The 27,346-nt window shown below is 43.8% G+C and overlaps 1 protein-coding gene across 6 annotated transcripts in view; it reads right to left on the bottom strand.

Moving 5' to 3' along the window:
- AMMECR1 (AMMECR nuclear protein 1) overlaps positions 1-27,346 on the bottom strand; it is a 179,688-nt gene that overhangs the window by 122,129 nt on the left and 30,213 nt on the right. For 5 of the 6 annotated variants that reach the window (XR_009759274.1, XM_061598341.1, XM_061598343.1 and 2 more), the window contains exon 2: positions 16,217-16,784. Coding sequence is in view for 5 of the 6 variants with exons in the window: in XM_061598341.1 (XP_061454325.1) it covers positions 16,217-16,784 (568 nt within the window). In the remaining variant the exon portion in view is untranslated. Of the gene's footprint in view, positions 1-16,216; positions 17,586-27,346 lie in introns of those variants that run through there. The other variant, XM_061598340.1, reaches the window with a different exon arrangement.

Genomic DNA, 27,346 nt, shown 5'->3' with positions numbered 1-27,346 from the left:
CTAGCATTATTCGTCTGTCCCAACATCAAAAGTTGAAATTTGTGGTGCCACCTTGACATTTTGTGGATGTTTTAAAGCGCTGGGAATTCCTTCTTTAATCATCAACTTGCCATCTCTGCCATGTACTTAGATACACCTCAGCATTACCATCTAAATGCCGTTCTGTAAAAGCTTTAAAACAAATCTCAGAAGAATGTACTGGTTTGCTGTGAAGCTTTTTAGCAATGTTTCTGGTTTGTATTTTTCTTAAGAGCATTTATCTACTGCTTTTCCAAAAGCTTTTGTCAAGTTGGTGTACCAAAGAATAAATCTCAAAAACAAAAAACCAGTATCACCATAGCCCCACCATGGTATCAGCACACCTTTCCTTTCCTATTTTTTGCCAAATGCCTAAAAAAACCTCTCCAACTGTTTCCAAATGCCTAAACACAACCACACACACCCCTGTTTCCACCTACTTAAGTGTGGGACCACAAAAGTTTCAAAACAGTGAGCTCACCTCCTACATGCCCTCATAGATACTGTATCCCAGCAGAAAGAGAACTGCAATGAGGCCTTGCCATTGCAGCCAGACAGAAGAAGTGCATTCCTTCAGATGCAACGGCCCTAGGTTGTTAAAAGCATTATCCAGGCAATAACCAGCATCTTGAAGCAAGCTTGTAAGCTAATAACCCCCCCCCTACAATAGAACATTTGTAAAATGGTCCCTGTAGCCTACTCCTGGTCACAACCCAGTCGGCTACATTTTACACCAGCTGAAGCTTTCAAAGTGTCTTCAAAAGGCAGTCCCATGTAGAGTGCATTACAGGAATCAACCCACACCTTTACAGTAGGGCCCCGCTTATACGGCGGGTACCGTTCCAGACCCCCACCGTAAAGCAGAAAACGCTGTAAAGCAGAACCCCATTGACTTTAATGGGCCGCATCGCAAATGACACAAAAACGGCGCAAAACGTCGCAAAAGGGAAAAAAACCTTTAAAATGGAAAATGAAAGCCGCCGCATCAGCGGAACGCCTTAAAGCGGAATGCCGTAAAGCGGGGCCCTACTGTACATGATTAGTGGTTGGTAAGCTCCTATTCACTAGGTGGGGCACTGCTTGCTTATCAATGGCAGCTGAAACAACACAACAACATGGCCACAACTGCCACCCAGGAGCAAAGAAGAGCAGCCCTGAAAAACATCCTCAGGCTTAAGAGCCTGTCTCTTTAAAGGGAATGTGTGATCTCTTAAAGCAGTGGCACCACACTTTCTTCAAAGATCCTCTGATCATCCAGCCACCATTATTCCCATCCTGTTTATATTAAGTATCAGTATATTAACACTCATCCAAGACAGCCTACAGGCATTGATTGAGGGAAGAGACGATTGCTTCTGGATCCAAATTAGAGTCAGATGTCATCCTCTTTCCAAACATCCAGATAAACCCAGACAAAGTAGATATTGAACAATATAAACAAACAACAGAGGGCTCCTACTGAGAGGAAGGGCAGGATATAAATTTAATAAATAAATACATAAAATAAATAAATAAAATAGATCTAATAAATTAAATAAATTAAATAATTTGTGTTTAAGAAATTTCATAAATTTGGATTACAAGTCACACCAAGTGCCTCTAAATTCTTCCCAGTCCTACAGGAGATGTAGCTGCATGCATGGCATGCATTTATTTACTTACTTATTTACTTACTTACTTATTTACTTACTCACTTACTTGCTTTCAAGACAGTTACCATGAAGACCAAGAGGGTCTCCTCACAGCCTTGGATGCTGGTCAGAAGAAAGTTAGATGTTGGCCAATAATTTCCAAAATCTTCCAGGTCAAGTGGTGGTTTTTCAGTGAAGTCTGTGCCACTGCCTATTTTAAGGTGGTCAGCATACTACCTTTGGATAGTGAAGAATTTACCACGGCCATTACTGAAAGGGCTAACTTTTGCACACACCAGCCACAAAAATCCAGGATCCAAAAAGAAAGTGGTTGTGCAGACCTCTCCAGCAACCTTGTTGAAATCTTCAGGAAACAACAACTGAAACCTATCCAACCAAATGTGAGTAAGCAAAGCATTAAATACTGCAGATTTAGACTCTCTGTGCTAGCAGCAGCCACGTCAGACCAAATGCAAGCAATTGTATCCTCAAAATGCCTGGCAAAAATGTCATAGCAAGCTGATGAGGCATCTGTCAATGAAGCAGCAGCAGGAGACTATAAAGGTTCTCTCATTGCCTGAAACAGCTCCATTAGAGAGGCCTGAGCTGACACTGTTCATCACTGTTTCATAACCAGAACATAGCCCTTTAAATAGACTCCAGGCTGCAGGTTTAATTAGATTCAGCCTAACTTTGCCACAATCTTTTATGGCATTGAAAATATGTTTGAGCTATTCTGAACCTTAAGTAACCTCAAATTTGTTCCCATGAAGCTGAAGGGAAGTTACTCAAGAACAAATATTAATATGCAACAAAAATTATGTATTTTTCATCAAAGCATTTAGCACTGAAAACTACTAACAGGGATATTCCAGGGAGTAATCCCTGAACAGCTTACTGAAGGGAGTTCCACAGGTGATATATTCCTAGATTAGTCTCAAACTAACTTGTGGATGGAATTAATTTCTGACAAATTAAATGCAGAGCTGAAACTAAATACCCTTTTGTTTATGCATCGAAAAGCATGCTTTGGCCCACAAAGGTTTATGCTACAATAAATCTGTTAGTCTTGAAGGTGCCACAAGACAGTGTTGTTTTTCATGCAACAGACAAATTTTCATGCTGACGCTTTATGTAGTCACAGATGAGTAAAAGATTTTCCTTAGGTATATGAATGTATGTGCACACAGTTTATTAACTCTGGGAGAGAACCTAGGAAATGACACCCACACAGGAAACTATTGGGAAGATAATCCTTATTCAAATCAAATTACAACAGGGGGAGGGAATCCACATTATCATGAAATAGGATGTGATAATCCTTCTAATTTCTATGTAATTTTTAATTCACAAAAATGGATGGATGAAAAGCCTTATACACAGAATTTCAAGTGCACATGCAGTATCAGAGATAAGCAGTGGGAATTTCAAGAAACTTAAGAGGCTCTATAAACACTACAAAGGCTAAGAGGCACAGATAGGTCTATTTAGATTTAGTACTGCATGCAGTTTTATACAACGTGTGAGGGTGCTTGTCAGCAGATTGCAAGGCAGCAGGAGAAAGAATCTAACACTCATTCTCTCCCCACCCCCCCAGAGCAGCTATTTCCCTTGGAAGGTCACTCCAGAACCCTTCTCTCCTAGACCATGAGCAGGGAGAGCTTTCACGGGATGCCGCTGGAAGGTGGGAGATGAAAAGCTGCCATGTTTCAGCTGTGCATGGTATACAGCACTTTGGATCCCAAATAGCGTATGTTAAGATTATGTTTGAAAGCCAAACCCGAGAGAGAGAGAGCGCGAGAGAGCGCAAGAGGGAGGGAGAGAGGGGGGGAGGGGGGAGAGACAGAGAGGGGGGGAGGGGAGAGAGAGAGAGAGAGCGCTCCATAGCAGAGAACACACTTTGAATTATGGGCCAATGATCTAAGAAAAAGTCTCAAGTATCCTGTACTCATCACTCTATTGATAACAGCCAAGTTTGCGTAGTGAACGTTGAACAGACATCACTCCCATTTTGTTCCTCCCCCTAGTGTGAGCAAGAACAAACCATGCTCCTTGACTTAGGAAACTGTGGTTTGTTCTTGATTAAGTCAAGAACAAACCATGAGTTCACATTACGTTTGTCTGGAGTGAAGCAAGCCACGATTCCTGGTCTGCATGTTAACACGAAGTGGAAGCCATCTGCATGCTCACTATAAAGCATTAACTAAGATTTACCATGACATGTGCACAATTGTCACTGAATAAGAATAAGAAACTGCCTTTGAGTAAGAGCGTGAAGGCACCAACAATGAGAACTGGGTAGGATGTTCTTACACTAGCAAAGACTTCTGTTTCTGAACCCTGCCAAGAGTTGTATTCAGTATAAATCAAAGGGTTTCCAGGCAACAAAGAAAGATGGAGAATGTTGTGCCCCAGTTGGAGGGAGAGTTAGATAAGGGAGGGGAGACAGATGAGGACGAGGCTCCCTGGGAAGCTGGAGGAAGAGAGACAAGTGGGGAGGGTTCTGGCATCCCTCAAACTCCCATGCCTGGCACTTCCACCAAGGCAGCTCCTGCCCCACCTGCGAGTCAAACGCCCGAGCAGTTGAGAAGCGATTTTCCAATCGCGCCATCTACTCTCATGCAGGAATCCCCACCAGACACTTCAAACACTTCCCAGCCAATCAGCATCCTGCTTCCAGAGGCCACGCTGTCATGTAGTGAAGCCCCACTGTCGGATGGGTCATCTGAGACTTGCCCCCCCCCTCACCCCACATGAGGAGGTGCGAGAAGAGAGACTTTCAGAGGTTAGAACTCAGGCAGAGCAGCCGCTTACATGCAAAATCTTTCCCTACTTAAGCCGATGTCTTCCAAGGCACAAGTGCTGACTCAACTCTCCCCAAACGGTGCAGAGACTGCTTAGTTAAGATAATTAGGGAAAGTAGTGAGTCAGAACAGACAGGTATATGATGTGCACCGCTTTGGATGTAACCATAACTTTAATAAAAAGAGAAAAGGACATCACCTCGCCCCAGTCTGAATCCTTTGTCTCTGGGCAGCATATGAACTACTCACCACTGCTATTAACCATAGGCATGGGACCAGCCTTGAAGATAAGGTAAGTGGATGGTTCAGAATTCTGTTACTACAAAGCCTGAAAATTCTACTGATCAAACAATCAGGACAATTTGTGTTGCAATTTGTGTTGCAAGTATGAGAGTCAGCATGGAAAATCTACCTGGTGAGGGGTTCAACTGAACAAATTTTAGAACATCTGATGAAAAATGACTAAGTTCTCGCAGTTTAAAAATCTGCTTTGAACCACAACATTTATTCTGTTTGTAACTATTCTTGTGTCCCTTCAAAACATAGTTTAAATTAACCCTTTTGGTAGTTTAGATTATTTTAATAATTCCACAAATATTGCAAAGGTGTGCTTTTTGCTGATTTTGGGGAAAATCCATTCGGTATTCCTGTAAGTTATGTGGTTTCAAAGTGTCTATTTTAATAAGCCATGTAACTAAGGCCAAGTATGACAATACAGTTCTGTTTGGCAGACTGAAGCTTCCCTGATGGAGCTTGCTTCCTACGGGTCAACAATTTTATTCAGCATGGCAAGGGCTCACAGAGCTTCTAGCCAGCGTGAAGAGGTGTAGGCTTCTTCCCAAATCTGGAGCTGTGTGTGCGGGGGAGGGGGAATTCCAACTCCCTCCCCAGCCACAAAGATCAGAGGAAGCCTGGGATTTGTTTCGGCTCTGTGCCTACTGGGAGCTTGGGCTAGGAAGTACAAAGCCAAAGTCTGCCTCTGCCTCCCTCCTTCCCGCTCCAAGGTGAAAGGAGAAGGCAGAGTTGGGTCAGCTTGTACCTACACTCATTGGGTGCTCCAAGCAACCAGCAAAACCACAGATGCAAAGCAAGCCTCATCACTCCACTCTAGTGCAAACAGAATTGGGGGTGGGTGGACAGACTATGTGTGTGTGTTGTTTCACACTAAGCGGAATTCCCTGTCGCCAAAACTGAAGCTGGAGAGGAGACGATAGAATTGAACCCACCAATTGCATTGTCTTTCAGAGACAGAGGGCAAGGGCAAGACTCCAACAGATATTAGTAGTTGTACAATAAATAAGTTAATGTGGTGTCACTGGTGAAATCAAAATCAGCAACTGATGTGGATGAGAAAGAGGAGAGAGCACTGTACATACTCTAGTACAATGGGGAATTACAACCATAGCAACTATGCACTGCAGAATGGTAGAGGATTCCTTAGTGACATATAGGAATTAAAAAAAAAAAAAAGCACAGTGAGTGAAGGATACTCCGAGCAACTATGGAACTGGTTTATGGAGGGCAAGGAAAGGTACTAAACAAAAATTGTTAAGAAAACAGATTGAGCAGGAGAAACACTAGTTATAGAGAAAAGATGGGGAAATAGAAAAGGCGGGTTTGTTAGGAACACAAACTATGGCAGAATAAAGGACTTTACAGAACATTGCAAAAGGAAAATCTCACTCCTGTTGATAATTCATTTTATTTTAAGCACTTCCATCCCGTCCTTCAAACATGTTCACAGGCTGGCTAAAATTGTATTTCTTACATTTATATCCCATCTTTCCACCAAGGCGCTTGAGGTGGTGTACATGGATCTTGCCCCCCCCATTTCAGTTTTATTGTCACAACCTTGTGGGGGGGGGGAGAGAGAGAGAGAACACCATTATCACCCGCTGAGTTTACAGCTGAGTGAAGATTTGAATTTGGGCCTTCCCAGTCTAGTCTGACACTAATTGCTACCCAGGAATGCCTATGAAACAGATCTAACAAATATAGTAATCCTTAGCAAGGAGGTCAAAATGGTGGACTTCAATGAACATAGGAAGAGGACCTTTAGAGTTGCAGCACCTACCCTTTGGAATTCCCTCCCCTTAAATATTAGACAGGTGCCATCTCTGCTACCTTTTCGGCACCTTTTGAAGACTTTCCTCTTTCAACAAGCCTTTTAAGTAGAGACCCTACCCCAGTCTGCGTCTGTGTTGGAACTGCTTTTAAAGATGTTTTTAAAGCTTTTTTTTAAAAAAAATGTTTTTAAAGATGTTTTGTTTTAATATATTTTAAAGTGTGTTTTTATGATATTTTACAGTGTTTTTAGTGTTTTCATTTGCCACCCTGGGAGGAAGGGTGGGGAATGAATGATCCACGATCTATCTGGAGTGGTTCAGATAATGTTCTCAAGATGAACAAATGTTTTCTATAGGAATGACTGAAGGCTAGGGGTGGAGAAATCACTGGAGGAAGCCAGAAGCCTGAGATAAGAGGCTTTCTGGCTAGCCAACCCATCACCACATGGAATAAGGAGGTTGGGCATGTACTCTAAAGAATCAGCACAATAAATATGCCATCAGAACTTTGATCCATTTAGGTCCTAAACCTAAATCTATGTACATCGGTGGCCCTTCAGGGTTTCAAAACCTAACAGCCCTGCTGGAGCTAGACAGACCAAAGGCCTATCTTGTCCAGAACCATGTTTCCCACAGTAGCCAATCAGACACTTCTGGAGACGTAAAACGCAGGACATGAGCACAATAGCATCTTCCCACTGTTATTCTCTAGCAGCTGGCATTCAGAGGCACCTGGATAAAACTTGTACTCATCAGGAGCAGGATTACTGATATTGCCTCATGCCTTTTAAAACTGCCTAAGTTGACAGCCATCACCACCTCTTGTGGTGGTGAATTCCATAGTTTAACTATGTACATGTCCGATTTCATTTTTGTAAGCCGCCCTGAGTGCCCTATTATAGGGTAGAAAGGCGGGATATAAATATTTTAAATAAATAAATGTAGTGTATGAATATAACTACTTTCTTTTCTGCATCCTGAATTTCCCACACTTCAGCTTCACTGGATGACAATGGGCTTCTGTGTTATTTTATTTATTTATTATTTGATTTATATCCCACCCTTCCTCCCAGTAGGAGCCCAGGGCGGCAAACAAAAGCACTAAAAGCACTTTAAAACATCATAAAAACAGATTTTAAAATATATTACAACAAAACATCTTTAAAAACATTTTTAAAAACATTTAAAAAAAGGTTTAAGAACATTTTTTAAAAAAAGGTTTAAAAATGTATTAAAAATCAATTCCCACACAGATGTAGACAGGTCTCTACTTAAAAGGCTTGTTGGAAAAGGAAGGTTATGAGAGGGCAATAACATTCTCCCTATCCACTTTCTCCACCCACTAATTTTGTACGCCTCTATCGTGACCCCTGTTACTCACCTTTTTTCCTGAACTAAAAAGCCGCAATCTTGTAGGGGAGTTAAGTCCAGCCCCTGATCATTTTGCTACCCAGGACTGAACCTGGGGCCTTTCATACATAAAACATACAGCTGGCCAACAAGCTACAGATCTTCTCTAACAAGTATTTGCTGAAGAATGAAGTTTTTTACTGTTGCAGACAGAGCATGAGCACAAGAGTGCAGCAACACACACCTGCAGTAACCCCGGTAGAATCCATGCCATACATTCATGCCATGCATACAGGCATGTCATACAGCTCATATATATGGCGTTTTGGCCATTCCTAGTCCAGAAGGACACAAGATGGAAAAGGGGCTGTTGAGAAGAGAAGGACCTGGGGATTCAGGAAACTGAAAAAGTAGGAAGACCACCAAAAGGCACAACTGAAGAAGCAGGAAGATCACCAAAAGCATTATTGGCAGGGATGCGTTGCTCTCTTTCACTCTCTTCACTCTTCTCTCCCTAGAAAGGTTATCCATCCACTTCCTCAGCTTCTGAGTTTTCATTGCCGACTTATCGCAAAGCCTTTGCAGCCATAAGGGGCTAGAAACTTTTTATTATCATTCAGTGTTGGGATTTTCATGAAGCCAAATTCTGTACTCAGCGCCACATGCTATATTCTCATGGAACTGCAGCATAGGTGCGAAGGAGATTCGATGTACAGGAAGTGTTTTGGTGAAAGTGAAGCCAAGACAACTTTGTAAAGACTGCAGTCATGTAAGCCAACCGCTACAGCTATTTTAAAGTTTAGAGAAATGTAGGGCACAGTTATGCTTGGCTTCCCATCTGGCCAGAGTCTAGAGAATGACCAGGGGTCTCTGGAGTTACAGCTGCCATGAGGACTATTTTATACTGGAAGCCACAGGGTAAGTGATTATCCGTTTCAACCCACAGTAGTAGCAGAGATAACCAGAGATCACATCTTCGCCAGTGCCCACTTATGAAGCAATGCATCTATAGGACCTGGAAACTGAAGAGCAACTAAATGATGACAAGAAGGGAAGAATTCCCAACTCAGGGAGCACAGGCATACCACACGGCAGTATTTCTCACGGCATAGCAAGAGGTTCAAATTTAAGTGAGGGCTGAAAGCAATAAAGAACAGCATTATAAGGGAGAAGTGGGAGCTGCAACAAAATGTTGCTGTGCATTCTCACTCCCACACAGTGTTTCTGTTCAGGTTTCCTGCTGTGCCCTCCTCCAAGATACTCAACTCCATCCCACCCCTCATTTTTTCTCCTCCATGTGACTCAACATTCCATAGCTACTGAGTGCGTTCATTCTTCACTGGACTCTTGGGCTTCTGTTTTTTTTATCCAGTTAGGTTTTCATGGTGGTGGTTTTCTGTGTGTTGTAAAAGAACTTCAGCAAAAAAACCCTTAGGGTTTTACCAAACATGCTGATACCTCTCTTGTTCCTCTGTTTAGGTTACATCATAATCAGCACTCACCATCTGCTATTAGAGGGAGAAATTCTAATGCGGATGGCTTGGGAATACATCGGAACAGAGTTGGATGCCATGGTTAGAGCAAGTCCAACAGCAACATCCAGAGCACTGTCTAATCCATATTGACTGGATTAGTTTTGAATACAGTGCCCTGAGGGTGAGGGCAAGCTGCTTGAAAAAGTGTGGCCGACCACTTGCCCCATCAACCCCTGCTCACCTTGGCTCCTCAGAGCTAGCCACAGGGGGTTGACTGGGTGGATCAATGCTTCACTAGAAGAGAGAGAGAGAGAGGCACCTGGTTGGCCACTGTGAGAACAGGATGCTGGACTAGATGGGCCACTGGCCTGATCCAGCAGGCTCTTCTTATGTTCTTATGAGAGAAGTAACATCTGCAATGAAGGATGTGGTGGTGCATCCCCTCCATAAGATGACTTCCCTGGATCCAGAAGGGTTAAACAACTATCACCCAGTGGCAAATAACCCCTTTTTGGGCAAGGTGCTTGAGAGGGTGGTGACGGTCCAACTTCAGGAATGCTTGGAGGAAACTGATTACTTGGATCCATTCCGGTCTGGCTTCAGGCATGGTCATGGCAGTGAAACTGCCTTGGTTGCTCTGGTTGATGACATTTGTCGGAAGAGAGTTGGGGGGAGTGCGACCCTGGTCGTTCTTCTTGACCTCTCCGCAGTTTTTGATGCTATTGACCATGGCATCCTTCTGCAGCATCTGAGGGAGGTGGAGCTTTGGGGGCACTGTACTTCAGTGGTTCCATTCCTACCTCCAGGGCCATTTCCAGAAAGTAGCTATGAGAGGCTACTGCTCAGCACCAAAGGAACTGTCCTGAGATGTTCTGAAGGGTTCCACCTTGTCCCCCGTGCTTTTTAACATCTATATGAAGTTGTCAGGAGCTGTCATCAGAAGATCTGGAGTGAGGATGCAGATGACACCCAGCTTTATCTCACTGTTCCGTCTGAATCAGGAGAAGCCATTGAAATGTTAGACTGATGCCTGAAGGTGGTGATGGGCTCAATGTGAGCCAAAAAATTGAAGCTGAATCCCAGAAAGAAAGAAAGAAACTCAGAGCTCCTGAGTTTTCAAGTCCAGCAGGTGGCCTGTTCTGGATTGGGCTCACTCCCCTGGAAGGAGCAGGTCCATAGCTTGGGGGTGCTCCTAGATCCAACCTTGACACTGAAGGCTTAGGTGACCTCAGTGACTAGTAGTGCCTTTTACCAGCTCTGGCTGGTTTGTTAGCTATGGACCCTTTTGGACAGAGATAACTTGGCCACAGTACTCAAAGCTTTGTTAATCCAGGTTGGATTACTGCAATGCACTCTACATGGGGCTGCCCTTGAAGATGGCTTGGAAACTTCTACTGCTCCAAAATGTAGCAGCCAGATTACTGACTGGGGTTCCATTTAGAACTTGTATAACTTGTTTTAAAGCAGCTGCATTGGTTGCCAGTTCATTTCCAGGCCCAATTTAAGGTGCTCAAACTTGTTTAAAAGCCTTAGATGGCTTTGGCTCCAAATACCTGAAAAAATGCCTCCGTCCCCGTAGACCCCCCTCAGGTGTTAGGATCAGCAGAGGGGACCCTCAGAAGCTCAGGGGGTGGCTGTCATTCTCTGTGACAGCCCCTAAGTTGAGCAATTCTCTCACTACAGAGGGAACCTTCACTGCACAATTTTTGTTATATGCTGAAGATGCACCTCTTTACCCTGACCTTTGACAGTTAAAGTATATATATTTTAGAACCCACTCTAGCTATGGATGTAATTTGTTTTAAACTGTTTTTTAATGTTGTATTTTACATTGCTGTGACCCACCCTGGGACCTTCTGATGAAGGGTAGGTAGTAAGTTTAAAACAACAATAGGGATAAGATAAACTAGCTAGGACGAGGAAAGCAATTTATAGGAAAGAAAATAGGGCTCTCTTCTGGGGGCACTGTTAAAAAGAAAATGCTGAGCGAGACATGCTGTATGTAGGGGTAACATGGCACTTGCACAGCGTTTCTATGCTACACAAAGGTCACAACCTTGTGTGCTGTGTTAATTAATCCAGAGCATTTGTCACTTCCTCCCAAACGCCCTAATTTTGTTCAGTATCCTGGATTAGAATTCTCACCTCGCCCATGACTACACACTGAAAAACTAGAAAACACACTTATTGTTTTAACTCTCCTATTTATTATAAGATGGTCATACAAAATGGAAATGGATTGCCTTCAAGTCGATTCTGACTTATGGTGACCCTATGAATAAGGTTTTCATGGTAAGCGGTATTCAGAGGTGGTTTACCATTGTTTTCCTCTGAGGCTGAGATGCAGTGACTGGCCCAAGGTCACCCAGTGAGCTTCATGGCTGTGTGGGGATTCGAACCCTGGTCTCCCAGGTCGTAGTCCAGCACCTTAACCACTACACCACACTGGCTCTCTATGGTCAAGGGATATCTAATGTGTTTATGTTATGGCAAAGTTAAGTCTGTAACCGAAGAGGTTATGAGAAACGACTGAATTATATGAGCGGGGGGGAGGGGCTTAACTCTGACATAGCCATGATAAAGTTAATTTGAAGGTCTAACAATGCACTGAATGGAGAACAGAGTCAGACATGAGATATTTGAGTTTAGCTTTGTGTTTAGCTATAAAGTTATCTGGCTTCAGAGACAAAAATCCATTTGTAACATGCCACAAAACGTGCTGATATAGATACTAAGTTCACAATATGTTTGTGTGTTGAAGAGTTCAGCAGATGTTATGCACAACAGCAAAGAGTGGTTATTACTATATAAATCATTTCCTTTGTAGCATGCTTCTTTGAATAAATTATCAGTATGTAAAGTTATGGATATCAACCAGATTCAACTCTTTACTTAGCCCTCAAGATCTGCTTGAGTGCTCTGGGTCACTCTAGGCCCAACCATCTACAGCCACTTCTCACAAAACCCTTCACACTCACATACCTTTACACAAACCCACATACACACAAACCTACAAGCACTAAACATAAATCACTTCAGGCTCAGCCCTTCAGTCACTTTACGCAATTCCAACCCAATATACACATCATGCAAAGCACTACGCACAACCACTACATACAGGACACTGTTTCCCCCCCTTCCCCCGCCATTTCTCAGGCCTACTGGCTTTTGCAAGCCTCCTGAGGCTGCAGGTCCATATCTGACAGTAAGCCCCAATGAACTCAATGGGCCTTAATTCTGAGTAGGCATGTATAAGACTGTGCTGTTAGTCTAGCAGCAGCCATTTTTTTTTTAGAAGAAGCTCCACCCGGCACAGCCTATCCCTGAATGTGTTTTGCAATATGACTTGTCCTTACTTAACTGGATTGAAATGGACATTTTAAAACCTCACATTTTTATGGATATGTAACAGATTTTCACCAAACCAGGAATGAGAAGACCTCTGCAATTTCCTTGAATGTTTGAGGGTATCTAAACCAGCAAAAGGAAAAATAGAAGGTATATTATAGGTGTGCACATAATTGACGCGAAGTGGATAAATTTGCACTTTAAGGGGAAATCTTTAGAACAACTGCGGTATCTCGGCCGTAAAATATAAAATAAAAACTATTTTAAAATGCAATATTTTCTTTTTAATATGGCCAATTTATAGTCTGCTTACCATGTAGATTTCTGTGTTAAGATTTAGGAAGCTTGGACAAACTGTCTTGATTTTATCAATAGAACAATGGTCAGGTTTTAAAATAGTAAAATGCTATTTGATCTATCCACCTTACATTATACAGGCATACCATGCAGCCTTTCCCAATCTTTGGGTCCCCAGATGAAGCTGGACTACAGTTCCCATCATTCCTGACCATTGGCCATGCTGGCTGGGGCTGATGGGAGTTGTAGTGCATCAACATCTGGAGATCCAAAGGTCAGGAAAGGCTGAGAGTTAGGAAGATCCCTACTGGCAAAGATGCAAACACATTTGATTATTTTAGAAGGTGAAGGAGAACCTATTCTCTTGATATTGTTTTGAAAGGATCTATTCTGACGATGCAGGTTGCCACAAAGGTTCAGAGCGTAGGTGGGTTCATCTGCTGAAGGAGATGGGGTTTAACCAGTTCTGCATGGAGCTGCACTCTACTTAAGGAGTCTTAAGAATACTTTTAGATCCAGCTAAAACATGGGCCCAAATGACCTTGGTGGCATGGAATGTCTTTCATCAGCTGTGACCTCTCTTGGACATGTATAGGCTGACCACTGCTATGCATGCTCTGGTAATCCTCCAGAACAGACTAATGTAATACATTATAAATCGGTCTGCTTTTGACAACTGCCCAGAAACTGCAATTGGGTTAAAATAGTCTATTATAGACTATAACATGCATTGCCAGTGCTTGAAGTTCCACTGGTTTCTGGCCATTTCCAAGCACAATTTAAAGTTCTGGTGTTGAATTCAGTACCTGAATCCCCACACTAACTTGCCCATACAGTGGGCTAATCTTCAATGGGTTCTCTTCTCAGCACCCCTGCTATCTGAGTAGCAACCTGAGGCAGGGCCTTCTCAGGCACCCCATCAGTAGAATTCCCTTTCCAGGGAGACTTGCCTGGAGCCTACACTGTTGTTTTTGTCAAAACTCCACACACACACTTTTTACAGGCTTTTTATGTTTAACTGCTTTAACCTGCTTGCCTTGAGTTAGTCACTATATCTTGGCCTAACTCAGGGATAGTGAATGTAGTGCCTTCCAAATGTTTTGGACTGCAATTCCCAGCAGGCTCAAGTAGGGTAGTCACTGGCCAGGGAAGACAGGAGCTGTAGTCAAAAGAAGCTGGAGGCCACCACATGTTAGGTCAGGGATAGCCAATCTCAAAGGATCCCTGTGAGGATAAGAGATGGAGAAGAACTTGTACAGCACCTTGAACTCCTTGGAGAAAAGGTGGGCTATAAATATAGTTTACCACAATTATATTGTTATGTAAACCAACCTGAAAACATGGTAAAAGAGAAGTACACAGTGCAGCAAAAATACTTTGAAAGAGGGTATCCGCTATGTATTTTATGCTTGCTGTGCTGGGTGGTAAGAGGGAGATGGAGGCATTACAGGGTGCAGGGTACTAAAGGGACATTAGGGAAGGTGGAACTGGCAAAAATGGGCCAGCTTCAGGAAATCCCCACAGTGTAAATGACCTAAGAACAGAGCTGAGAGAGCTATGGAACTGCTCACTGGAGAGGGTAAGGGTCATATTTCAGCTAAGAGAAAGCTATAAGGGAAGGATCAAGGAAGCAGGAGATTATTCACTAAAGGTTGCCAGTGAAGCAGCTGCTCCGAAGGCAAAACTATTGCATTACCTAGTCAAATTCTGCTCCCAAACTCATGTTTACCAAGGTAACAGATTGCAGGGGTTAGGTAGGGGAAATCCATGGTGGTGGCAGTGGGGGGGGGGGGCTCAGCTGGTGGGAGGTAAGATGCTTAACCCTTCTCATGCCAATACAACTCTCCACCACAAGAACCCTGGCCCACTTTTTCCTCCTTTGCTGTGCTTGCTTCTGGTCTCAAATCATGACCAGGTGGGGGGCAAAGTTTAAAAATTATCCGGGGAAAGGTGGGATGCATTTAAAGAAAAAAAATGCCAGGTGGATCAAAGGGCTAAGTATTCCTTTTCTGCCTACGATCTTCCCTGCAAATGTCTCCCCACCCTCACCAGCTCTCACAGGAACATTAGGAGACAAACTCAGGATACTCACGAGGGCTGTTTGTAGGTTTTGCGAAGGATCAAAAAGGGGGAGCTTGAGCAGTCTTAAGGTTTAGGATGTCTAAGGCTGATTGGTGAAGCTGCTAGTTCACATGGGGCTACACAGAGCAGGCAGCCAGAGAGTAAAGCATGTAATTCATTAGAGCAATTTCTTTGAGAGGCAGTGGGATACTTCCTATTGGTTTTGACAGAAGAGTAAGTAGGATAACTGGAGGGAGGAATCCCTGGTACACTAGGACTGAGGGTCCTTTGGGGGTCCAGCCAAGTTGTTGACAGGCTGAAAAATATATTTGGGTGGGTAGCACACCAGGTCAATAAAATGGAAAGGAGTACTATCAGAGAGAAAATATTGTGCTCTCTTACCGGGAAAGTAAAGCTTTCTATGGGGGGAAGGGATCTGAGAATATGTGTGTGTTAAAAGTTGCTTTTAGAGCTGAAAAAACATGGGGGATTCCAGCAAAGGTTGTTGGGAGGAGCACACTGGAGCAACAGGAAAAACACGGGAGCTACCTCCTAGGCAGCCAATATAACTTCCGGCGGGGGTGGGGGGCGCTCTTGCAAAAGAGAGCAATAGGTTTGGGGTTAGCTTATACAAAAGCAGCTGATGGGCATTCCGAAGTGAATTACGGTTGCAGAATACTTGTTGATATAACACACACAGAGTGTAAGTTTCCCTTCAGGATTCTTTGCATTAACACGCTTGCATTCCCCTATCAATACTAAAAACACCACCACTTTGCATTACTGGACGCATGCACTCTGCAGGCAGCCGAACGCTCCTGACAGGCCAACCCCCGCGCAGGCTTTTACTCCGAAGCAAGTCCCACTATGTGGAATGGAGCTTATTCCGAGATTCAATAAGTGCACAGAAGGATCGCAGCCACAGTAAGTAGAATTCATTATCCCCAGATATTGGAGAGAGGGAGAGAGAGAGAGAGAATAGGGGGGTGCGCTCCCCCGACTCTTAAGTTTGGGGGGGGGAGAGATAAAACTATGAACCAAACCACCCCCACCCCAGACAAACACACAGACAGACATGGAGGTCGGGGAGGGGTCTTTCCAAGAGGCAGCTTGCGGGGTTGTTGTTGTCCCCCCCGTGGGCGGGAGGAAGGTGTTTGATTACTTACTAAGGGTCGTTGGTGAAGCGGGGGCTCCGCGGGGGCTGGTAGCCGTACAGGTGACAGTAGAGCACGTCGAAGCAGAAGCAGCACATCTCGGCCGACACCACCATCTTCCTGCAGCCGCCGGCCCCGGCCCCGGGCGAGGCCAGGAGCGAGGCGGCGGCGGCCGGCGAGGAGAGGCCGCCGAGCCCCCCGCCGCAGCTGGACAGCAGCGGTGGGGAGAGGGCGCAGCCGGGGGAGCCCCCCGCCAGCCCCCCGAGGCCGTTGAGGCGGGGGGCGCCCCCCGGCGGCGCAGGGAGAGACCCCGGCTCGCCGCACGCTCCCCCGACCGCCGCCGCCCCGCCGCAGTGGGAACTGGAGCCGCCGCCGCCGCTGTTGCCCGGGCCGGCCGAGCCCGACGGAGGCGAGCTGGAGAGTTTCTGCTTCTTCACCCCGCAGCAACCCGCCGCCATCTTGGAGCCGTCTCCCCCCACGCAGCGCTTCCGACCCATGGCGGGGGGGCCGCTCGGCCGGCCGGGGGACGTGCGCCCGCCCGCTCCGCCTCCTCCTCCGCCTCCTGCCGGCCCCGCTCCGCCTGCAGCCGGGATGGGAGGGGGGAGAGAGGGAGGGACGGAGGGAAGCGAGGCGGCAGTGCGTCGTCGTTAGGGGAAATAAGGAATGAGGGGAGAAAGGAAAGAAGGGGATGTGGAAAGGCAGAAAGAGAAATGAGGGAGAAGGGAAACAATGTGGGGTAGAGGTGAGAAGGGAGGACAGAGAGAAAGAGGAGGGAGAAAGGAAAAGGGGAATGTGGGAAGGGCAAAAGAAAGAGAGATGAGGGAGAACGGAAAGAATGTGGGAAAGGAGAGAGGGATGAGGGTGAAAGGAAAGGGGGATGTGGGAAAGGAGGGGAGAGAGAGAGACGAGGGAGAAGGGGGGACGGGAGAAGGGAGGAAAGAGAGGTTGGGTGCCAGAGAAATGGCAGGGGAGAAGAAAAAGGGAATGTGGGAAGGGAGGATGGGTGGGAAAGGGAAAGATAGAGGAGAGAATGAATGGGGAAGATGCAGCCGAGAAGGAAGCATGGAGAGAAAGGAGGTGGGTGGTGAGGATTGAATGGGGAGAAGAATGGCCGAGCAAGGATGAGAGAGGGAAGGGGCAAAGTTGAGGAAGAGAAGGAAGAAATATTGGGAAATAATGTTAAAAGGAATGTGGAGAAGGGAAAAGAGAAAGGGGGGGGAAGCTACATTAGAAGCCCCCCCATGGAGCATGGAGTCCCCTTTTGACAATCCTCTCTTGGCCATATCCTCTGCTCACCACCATCCTTTTCCCCGCTAAGCATTTTCCCACCGTCGGGAGCACTTATGACCGTGCTGTGTGCGTGTGTGTTTCAAAAAGGAACCCAGGTGTACCGCAAGGCCAAGTGAAGCCTTCTTCCCAATCCCCCCCCCCGAAAAATGCCCTACTAAATAATTCACATGACCTGAGTTGGCTAGGAGCAGGGAAGCGAAATAAATAAGTCTGGGTCTGAGTCAGCAAGGCAAAGCCTGGGAGGTTCCTGTTTTAAAAAACAAAACCCCACCGCCACCTCCCAAAACGCAGCCGTTGTGAGCTGCCTAATGACTGATCTGTTGGGCGAAGGCTTTGGCTGCCAAAAACACCACTGGTAGGGTTGCCAGGTCCATGGCCTGAGACTGATCCTGTATCTTTAGGAGAAGAGAAAGTCAGCCAAGTCCAGGTGTTCTTGCAACCCTGTAATGAGAAAAACCACAAGGTGGAATTCTCCCTTTCCCCTGCACTACTTTTAAAGATACAGGAGACCTCTTGGAGACTGGGCCTGGCAACCAGGAGGTCTTCTGTATCTTTAAAAGTTGTGCAGGGGGAAGGAGAATTCCATCTTGTGGTTTTTCCCATTACAGGGTTGCAAGAACACCAACACTTGGCTGACTTTCTTTTCTCCTAAAGATACAGGATCAGTCTCAGGGATTAAACCTGGCAACCCTAACCACTGGAGAGCAAGGGATCTTATAAAGGCAAGATGAATGATGACAGCCATTTCTTCTTGCAGCCCAGTCCTATGCAGATTTAGGGGGAAAGTAATAGCTGACTTGGAGGTCGACATGGGAGAGAAATTGTGTTCAGTTTCCATTTAAAGCCAAATTATCAAATTTGCACTTTCTGAAACAATATGAGAACCGAAACATGGCCATCCCTTGGAAATGTGCACTTCTCCAAATTTTGCAGTGTAGCTCTCCAACCAAACAGCATCTACAAAAACATATATTAGTGTGCATAAACATGAATATATTAGTGAAAATATCCAAAATTGCATTATATCGGGAGGAACTGCTTGCAAAAATGTGTATGTTAGTTGAAACTTCATGCAAAAATATGTTTATTAGGAAAAATCCACACTAAAATGATGAACTTTCCTGATGATTTTTTAAAAAAATTGTAAATTGCTGCAGAACTGTAGAGAACTGAATTTAAGATGGGAAAAATGAGGAGAACCAAAATTGGCAGATGCTGTCCCTACATAGGCTTATCCCATTGCCAAGTGTGCCATGGACAATGTTCTCTGTGGTGAAATCCTGTAGTTTCCCAACAACAGCCATAGAAAGCTCTATGGCTTGACTGTTTTAAAACTGATTGGGTGACATAAGTGGAAGATGCAAGATATATTTCTATATATCTGAGCCTGTTTGTTTGATTGTTTAACCTAGTGTGGCAAGATGTCATTAGTTTTAGCAAATGGCCTTTAAGACAACATTCCACCTCCATGCAGCTTCATCATGCATCGCTAGAGCCTAATATTTTAACCTCCCCTCAGCCCTCCCCCATTAATTAATATTATAGTACCCTGCTCAAATCAAATCCAAAGCACTGTTTTTAGTAGTAGTTTTTTTAAAAAAAAACATTGTATGTTCTAGTTTAAATAGCCCATCATTATGATAGGCTGAGGAAGCGTGCACACACATATAAGAAGAGCTCTGCTAGATGAGACCATGGCCCTGCATCTTGGCACACAGGCTGCATACACATTATACATTTAAAGCACATGACTTCTGCCAAAGAATCCAGGGAATTGTAATTTGTTAAGGGTGCTGGGAACTGAGTTCTGTGGGAGGTAAACTACAGATCCCAGGATTCTTTGGGGGAAGCCATGTGCTTTAAATGCTGAGAAAGCTCACAAGTTGAGCATGGAGGTGGCAGCAATCCTGTCTGTCTGTCTGTCTGTCTGTCTGTCTGTCTGTCTGTCTGTCTGTCTGTCTGTCTGTCTGTCTGTCTGTCTGTCTGTCTGTCTGTCTGTCAATCAGCAGGGATAAATGCAAAGGTCTGTACCTAGGAAAAAGAAACCAAATGCACAGATATAGGATGGGGGATACTTGGCTCAGCAATATGACATCTGAGAAGGATCTTGGAATTGTTGATCACAAGGTGAATATGAGCCAACAGTGTGATGTGGCTACAAAAAAGGCAAATGCTATATTAGGCTGCATTAACAGAAGTATAGTATCCAAATCGCGTGAAGTATTAGTTCCCCTCTATTCAGCACTTGAATACTGCATCCAGTTCTGGTCTCGGCACTTCAAGAAGGATGCAGACAAACTGGAACAGGTTCAGAGAAGGGCATCAAGGATGATCAGGGGACTGGAAACAAAGCCCTATGAGGAGAGACTGAAGAGAGATAATGGACTCTTACTGGAGGCCTTCTATCTATCTATCTTTGTTCTTCAAACAAGCAATTAATATTCACTTGTGTACTGCTTTGCTCCTGTACTTGAGCCAGGGGGGTGGGGGAGGATTTTTGTGCTTCTAGCGACAAGGTTCTTCCTCCACTGTGTGACTCTGAATCCCAGTCGCACCTTAGAGGCTCTCTCTTTGTTCCTTCTTGGTGACCCCAGTCTCTGGAACGAAGACCTGAGTTTTGTTCCCACATTCACCCATATCCCAGTTTGCAGCCTGCTTCTACTGTCCCATAGAATTCAGGGGGATTGAAACCATAACCCCCACCTGCTCTACATAGCATTCAGTGTTTTGATCAGAGTGTGTCTCTGCTTCCTGAAATCAAAACTGTTAGGGTTCTCCTGCACTATCTGTAAAAGGGAACAGAGGAAAAGACAACTCATTAAGAGGTGAGTTAGGGATGTGGTGACCTGAAAGAAACAGTGACCAAGGCTGCAGAATACTTCAAACATTTATGAATGAACCACCCCAATTGAACAAGATTAATAATTTCAGGGTCATTACAAATTCTTCTGGCTGCAGAAGAAAATAACAACATTAGAGGCAATAGTGACAAAAACAGAACAGCAATTGGTGTACAAAACAGTACATCTCTAGGATATCAATGGTTTTACAGCTTAGTATTCCTCCTCTTCGGATGTACACCTTAACGTGGTGAGGGGGTTTGAGTGTGCTGAAGAAGCTGAGAGCAAAGCCGTCAGGAGTCTAGACCAAAAGGCTAGACTCCTAGCAGGGGCACCCAAGGTGGAATGGTCAAAGCTGAAACACCAGACTAAGATGCAGCCAAACTCAGAGGAAGGCAATGGTAAACCACCTCTGAATATCTCTTACCACGAAAACCCTATGAACAGAGTATCCAAAATGCAACACAAGATAGTGCTGGAAGATGAGACCCCCAGGTTAGAAGGCACTCACTGAGCTACTGGGGAAGAACAAAGGACAAATACGAGTAGCGCTGTGACTAATGATGCAGCTGGGTCAAAGCCGAAAGGAAGCCCAGAGGCTGATGTCCGGAGTTGTACGATGCACACAATAGGAACATGGAATGTGAGAAGCATGAACCAAGGAAAGTTAGAAATTGTCAAGCATGAAATGGAATGCATCAACATTACAATACTTGGCGTGAGCGGACTAAAATGGACGGGAATGGGACATTTTCAATCAGGCAACTACAAAATATTTTATGCAGGAAATGAGAAATTAAGAAGAAATGGGGTTGCTTTAATAGTGAGAAGTGATGTAGCAAGAGCAATTAGGAGCTACAACACAAGGTCTGAGCGAATTATATCAATGAGATTAAATGGGAAACCTATCAACATAACCATCATCCAAGTCTATGCTCCGACGGCAAATGCAGAAGAAGAGGAATTGGAGAGATTTTACGCAGAAGTACAGGAAGAAATTGATCACACACCAAAACAAGATGTGCTGATAATCATGGGGGACTGGAATGCAAAAGTAGGGAACAGAGAAGAAATAGGAATTGTGGGGAAATGGGGCCTAGGAGACAGAAACGAAGCAGGAGAAAGACTTATTGAATTCTGTGAAGCCAATAATTTGTTTCTTGTGAACACATATTTTTAACAACCAAAAAGACAACTGTACATGTGGACATCACCAAATGGCCAATATAGGAATCAAATTGATTATATAATTGGTAGCAGAAGATGGAGAAGTTGCATACTTTCTGCAAAAAAAAGACCAGGAGCAGACTGTGGTACAGATCATGAACTGGTCGTATCGAAAATCAGAGTAAAGCTAAAGAAGACCAACAAAGCAATCATAATGCCAAAATACAATTTAAATAACATCCCAGAAGCATGTAAAGATCAAATAAGGAACAGGTTTGAGGCTTTAAACTTAGTTGACAGAGAACCAGAAGAACTATGGAATGAAGTCAGAGACGTTATCAGAGAAGAATGCAAAACGACAATACCTCTAGCTAAAAAGAGAGAAAGACCTCAATGGATGATTGAAGAAACTCTTCAAATGGTTAAAGAGAGAAGGAAAGCAAAAGCAAAAGGCAATAGAAACACAGTCAGAACCCTAAACACAACAATACAGTGACTAGTATGTAGGGACAAAGAGAACTATTACAATAGTTACTGTATAGAAATAGAAGAGGACAACAAAAAGGGTAGAACAAGAGCCCTGTTCCAAAAGATTAGAGAAATGAAAGGGAAATTTAAACCAAGAGTAGGGATGTTGAATAATCCACAGGGGAACACACTGACTGACCGAGATGAAATAAAAGGAAAATTGAATCAATACACTGAAGAACTCTATAAAACAGATGCCAGGATGGCAGATTCATTCACAGAGGAACCATATGATGAAGAACCAGACATTTTAGAATGCGAGGTGAAAGCTGCTCTTAAAATACTTGGAAGAAACAAATCACCAGGAATAGATGGCATACCAATAGAGTTGCTACAAGCTACTGAGACTGAATCAGTCCAAATTTTGACTAAAATCTGTCAAGAGATATGGAAAACTAAACAATGGCCCACAGACTGGAAGCGTTCCGTATACATCCCAATTCTAAAGAAAGGGGATCCCAGGGAATGCAGTAATTATCGAACTATTGCCTTAATATCCCATGCAACTAAAGTAATGCGCAAGATTCTACAACAAAGCCTCTTGCCATATATGGAGCGAGAAATGCCAGACGTCCAAGCTGGATTTAGAAAGGGAAGAGGTACCAGAAATCATATCACAAACATACGTTGGATAATGGAACGGACCAAGGAATTTCAGAAGAAAATCACCCTGTGCTTTACAGGTTACAGCAAAGCCTTTGACTGTGTAGATCATGAAAAACTATGGAATGCTTTAAAACAAACGGGGGTGCCACAGCATCTGATTGTCCTGATGCGCAACCTATACTCTGGACAGGAGGCTACTGTAAGGACAGAATATGGAGAAACCAACTGGTTTCCAATCGGAAAGGGTGTGAGACAGGGGTGTATTTTATCACCCTGTTTATTTAATCTGTACGCAGAACATATCATACGGAAAGCAGGATTGGACCAAGATGAAGGAGGTGTGAAAATTGGAGGGAGAAATATCAATAATTTAAGATATGCAGACGATACCATACTACTAGCAGAAACTAGTAATGATTTGAAACGAATGCTGATGAAAGTTAAAGAAGAAAGCACAAAAGCAGGACTACAGCTGAACGTCAAAAAGACTAAAGTAATGACAACAGAAGATTTATGCAACTTTACAGTTGACAATGAGGACACTGAACTTGTCAAGGATTATATCAATACCTTGGCACAATCATTAACCAAAATGGAGACAATAGTCAAGAAATCAGAAGGCAGCTAGGACTGGGGAGGGCAGCTGTGAGAGAACTAGAAAAGGTCCTCAAATGTAAAGATGTATCACTGAACACTAAAGTCAGGATCATTCAGGCCATGGTATTTCTGTTCTCTATGTATGGATGTGAAAGTTGGACAGTGAAAAAAGCTGATAAGAGAAAAATCAACTCGTTTGAAATGTGGCGCTGGAGGAGAGCTTTGCGCATACCATGGACTGAGAAAAAGACAAATAATTGGGTGTTACAACAAATTAAACCAAAACTGTCACTAGAAGCTAAAATGATGAAACTGAGGTTATCATACTTTGGACACATAATGAGAAGACATGATTCATTAGAAAAGATAATAATGCTTGGAAATACAGAAGGAAGTAGAAAAAGAGGAAGGCCAAACAAGAGATGGATTGATTCCATCAAGGAAGCCACAGACCTGAACTTACAAGATCTGAACAGGGTGGTTCATGACAGATGCTCTTGGAGGTCACTGATTCATAGGGTCGCCATAAGTCGTAGTTGAATTAGAGGCACATAACAACAACAACAACACAGCTTCATATTTAAAAAATCTGCTAACCTAATTACCCCTTAATAAATCCCAACTCTCTCCTAAAGTTTCTCTCATCTGAGGAGAAAAGCTTAGAGGGGGATAAACAGCAGATGAGGGAAGGTTCTGCACATAGCCCTTATGCTTTTAAAAACACACCCATGCACTCCTCTTTCTATATGATCAGGGAAGATCCATGTGTAGACATCCAGATCTTCTGCCATAACATCTGGTTTATTCCTAAGAGATCTCTCAGAATTTGAAAAACTAAGGTTTGAGAGTGTCAATAAGCATGAGGATGGGGTGGTTCAGTAGATACTGTGCACTTGGACCTTCAAAAAGGTTTTGATTATGACTGTCAATAAAGATTAGGCTTTTGAGTGTGCTTCACGGTCATGGGACAGGAGAACAGGTTTAACTGGTTAAACCACAGGAAGTAGAGAGTAGGAATAAATGAACAGTTCTAGTAGTGGAGGGATATAAGACTGGAGTCCCCAAGGACTGGTACAGGGATCTGTGCTTTTTAACTTGTTTATACATGATCTGGAGTTAGGAGTGAGAAGTAAGGTGGCCTAGTTTGCTGATGACATCAAATTATTCAGGATGGTAAGAACAAAAAGGGATCGCAAGGAACTCCAGAAGGATCTCTCCAGACTCGATAAATGGGTGTTAAAATGGCAAGTGCCATTCAATTTATGCAAGTGTAAAGTGATCCACATTGGGGCCAAAAATCCTAACTTTGCATGTACGCTTATGGGGTCTGAACTGGCAGTGACTGAGCAGGAATGAGATCCTTGGGTTTTGGTGGATAGCTTGATGCAAATGTCAATTCAGTGCAGAGCAGTTATGAAAAAGGTGAATTCCAAGTTAGGGATTGAAAATAAAACTCAATATTATAATCTGGTGTGACCACACTTGGAATACTGTGTACAGTTCTGGTTAATGCACCTCAAAAAGCATATTGCAGAGCTGGAAAAGGTTCAGGAACAAGCAATCACAATTACCCTGGAGCTGGATGGAAAAATAAGATTTGGGGCTTTTTTAAGTTTAGAAAAAAAGGGAAGGAATGCATACAGTTATGCATGGTGTGGAGAAAGTGGATACATGTTTTTCTCCCTTATAATACTAGAACCCAGGGTCATCCATTGAAGCTGAATGCTGGAAGATTCAGGATGGAGAAAAGGAGGTCCTTCTTCACAAAGCACATAGTTAAACTCTGGAGTTCCCTACCACAGGGCGTAGTAACATTGTAGTAACAACCACCAAGTTGGAGGCTTTACAAAGGGGTTAGACAAATTCATGGAGAAGAAAGATATCAGTGACTGCTGGTCATGATGGCTGTGTACCACTTCCATAGAATCATAGCATAGTAGAGTTGGAAGGGGCCTATAAAGCCATCAAGTCCAACCCCCCTTCTCAATGCAGGAATCCAAATCAAAGCATTCCCGACAGATGGCTGTCCAGCTGCCTCTTGAATGCCTCCAGTGTTGGAGAGCCCACTACCTCTCTAGGTCATTGGTTCCATTGTCATATGGCTCTAACAGTTAGGAAGTTTTTCCTGATGTCCAGTTGAAATCTGGCTTCCTGCAACTTGAGCCCATTATTCCATGTCCTGCACTCTGGGACGATCGAGAAGATATCCCGGCCCTCCTCTATGTGGCAACCTTTCATGTACTTGAAGAGTGCTATCATATGAAGAGTGCTATCATAAGAGGCAGTAAGTATCAGAGGCAGTAAGCCACGGAATACCAGTTGGTGAAGAGTGTAAGTACAGTGAGTGCTGTTGTGCTCATGTCCTGCTTTGCAAGCTTTCATAGGCATCGGGATGCTGGACTAGGCATGCCTTTGTTTGATCCAGCTGGCCTCTTGTTATGTTCTTAAGGTGTGTGGGGGAGTTGCCCCTCCCTTAGTGAGTGGTTTCATAGCTATGCTGATGAGCTTGGCTATTGTATTTGCATTTGTGAAGGCAGGACAATTGGCAATGTATAGAATTATAGTGTTATTTGACATGTTTCGGAGCAAAAGGATGATGGCAATCCATATGCACCGCTCCATGGCTTAGAGGGAGAAAATGATGTTTTATCTATATACTGGATGTATAATTACTAATTTGACAACTTTTTTATATAAATTAAAAGAAATCTGAATTTTGATACATTTACAGTTTAATGCAACTTGATTTCTGGAATAGTATGAAAAAGTAGACAATTGTGCACCTGTACCCCAAAACAGGAGATTTGAAGTGCACCTCAGTATAGTTATGTTATTTCCACATAAAATAGGGACCAGAACTTCTTGTCTGATGTAATCTAAGATACCCTGATTTATAGACAAATTTGCATATGTGCCATTTTAATTACTGATGGTTAAAACACAAATGTAAATTTTTCCTCATGACACAGGTGAGCAGTCCACAACAGAGAAGACTGAGCCCCGCATGGACAGAACATCTGGGGGTTTAATGGTGTGATTTACACACTGAAATCAGCTTTTGGATGAGGAGAGTTACAGTAGCAACCAGGAGGAGTTGCTAGGACTCACAAGTAGGGAGAGTGCTGTTGTCCTTAGGTCATGCTTGCAGGCTTCCCATAGACATCTGATTGGACACTGTGGAGGCCTGTGTGGCCTGATCCAGTAGAGTGATTCACTTCAAATAATGCTTTTGAGCTAAGTTTGGACCTCAGCATACCTCTTCATAGCAATAACATCTTGCAAGTAATAATGATATAATTTTTAGGAAGCCTGACAAAAAGTTTCTCTTGAACACCCACAAGTAAATATTTTGTTAGCACTGTCACTTTTGTTACTTGGAAAATTATCATCAATAGTTATTACATTTCTATCCTGCCCTTCCTCCCAAAGGAGCCGAGGACAGCAAACATGTAAAGTAGTAAAACCATACAATTAAATAATCTAGAATAGAGTGAAACTGTACATAATGGATCATATCCAAAGTTAGTCAGAGTAGACCCACTAAGATCCATGGTTTTAGGTCCATTGATCTCAGTGGGTCTACTCTGAGTATCAGTGGTGTAGTGGCAAATTCAGAAGTGCAGGGTCCCCTCATGATAGTCATGCCATGCCTCTTCCTTCCCCTCCTTTTTTTTTTTTTGCTGCTGGGTTGAGAATGAGATACCTGTTAATGCCTTCTCCCACAATAATAGACATCTCTAGTAGCCAATAAGCATGAAAGGGGAGAGTGTTAGCTACTGAGAAGAGTCTTCTTAGTGGCTGACACCTCCTTTTACTATGATTGTCATCAGTCAGCAGGAAAGGACAAGGAAGTATGTTGGAAGACTCTTCTCAGTGGCTATCACACTCCGCTTTCATGCTAACTGGCTCGTAGGATGCTGGAAACAGGGATCCAGCTGGGACCCTGCTCCTAAAAAAGTAAGGGTCTAAGACCCACCAAGATCCCAGATGATTACACGCTGCTGAGTATGACTTAGTTATATATCACCCAAAATTCCTCTCACAAAGGTTGTTCCTGATTAAAATGTCCACTTTACCACCTGAGACTGGTAAACTAATTGACTGATCCTGCTCC

The sequence above is a fragment of the Rhineura floridana genome, chromosome 16 (assembly GCF_030035675.1).
Source record: "Rhineura floridana isolate rRhiFlo1 chromosome 16, rRhiFlo1.hap2, whole genome shotgun sequence".
Taxonomy (NCBI): domain Eukaryota; kingdom Metazoa; phylum Chordata; class Lepidosauria; order Squamata; family Rhineuridae; genus Rhineura; species Rhineura floridana.
This window is presented reverse-complemented; position numbering and strand designations above follow the sequence as displayed.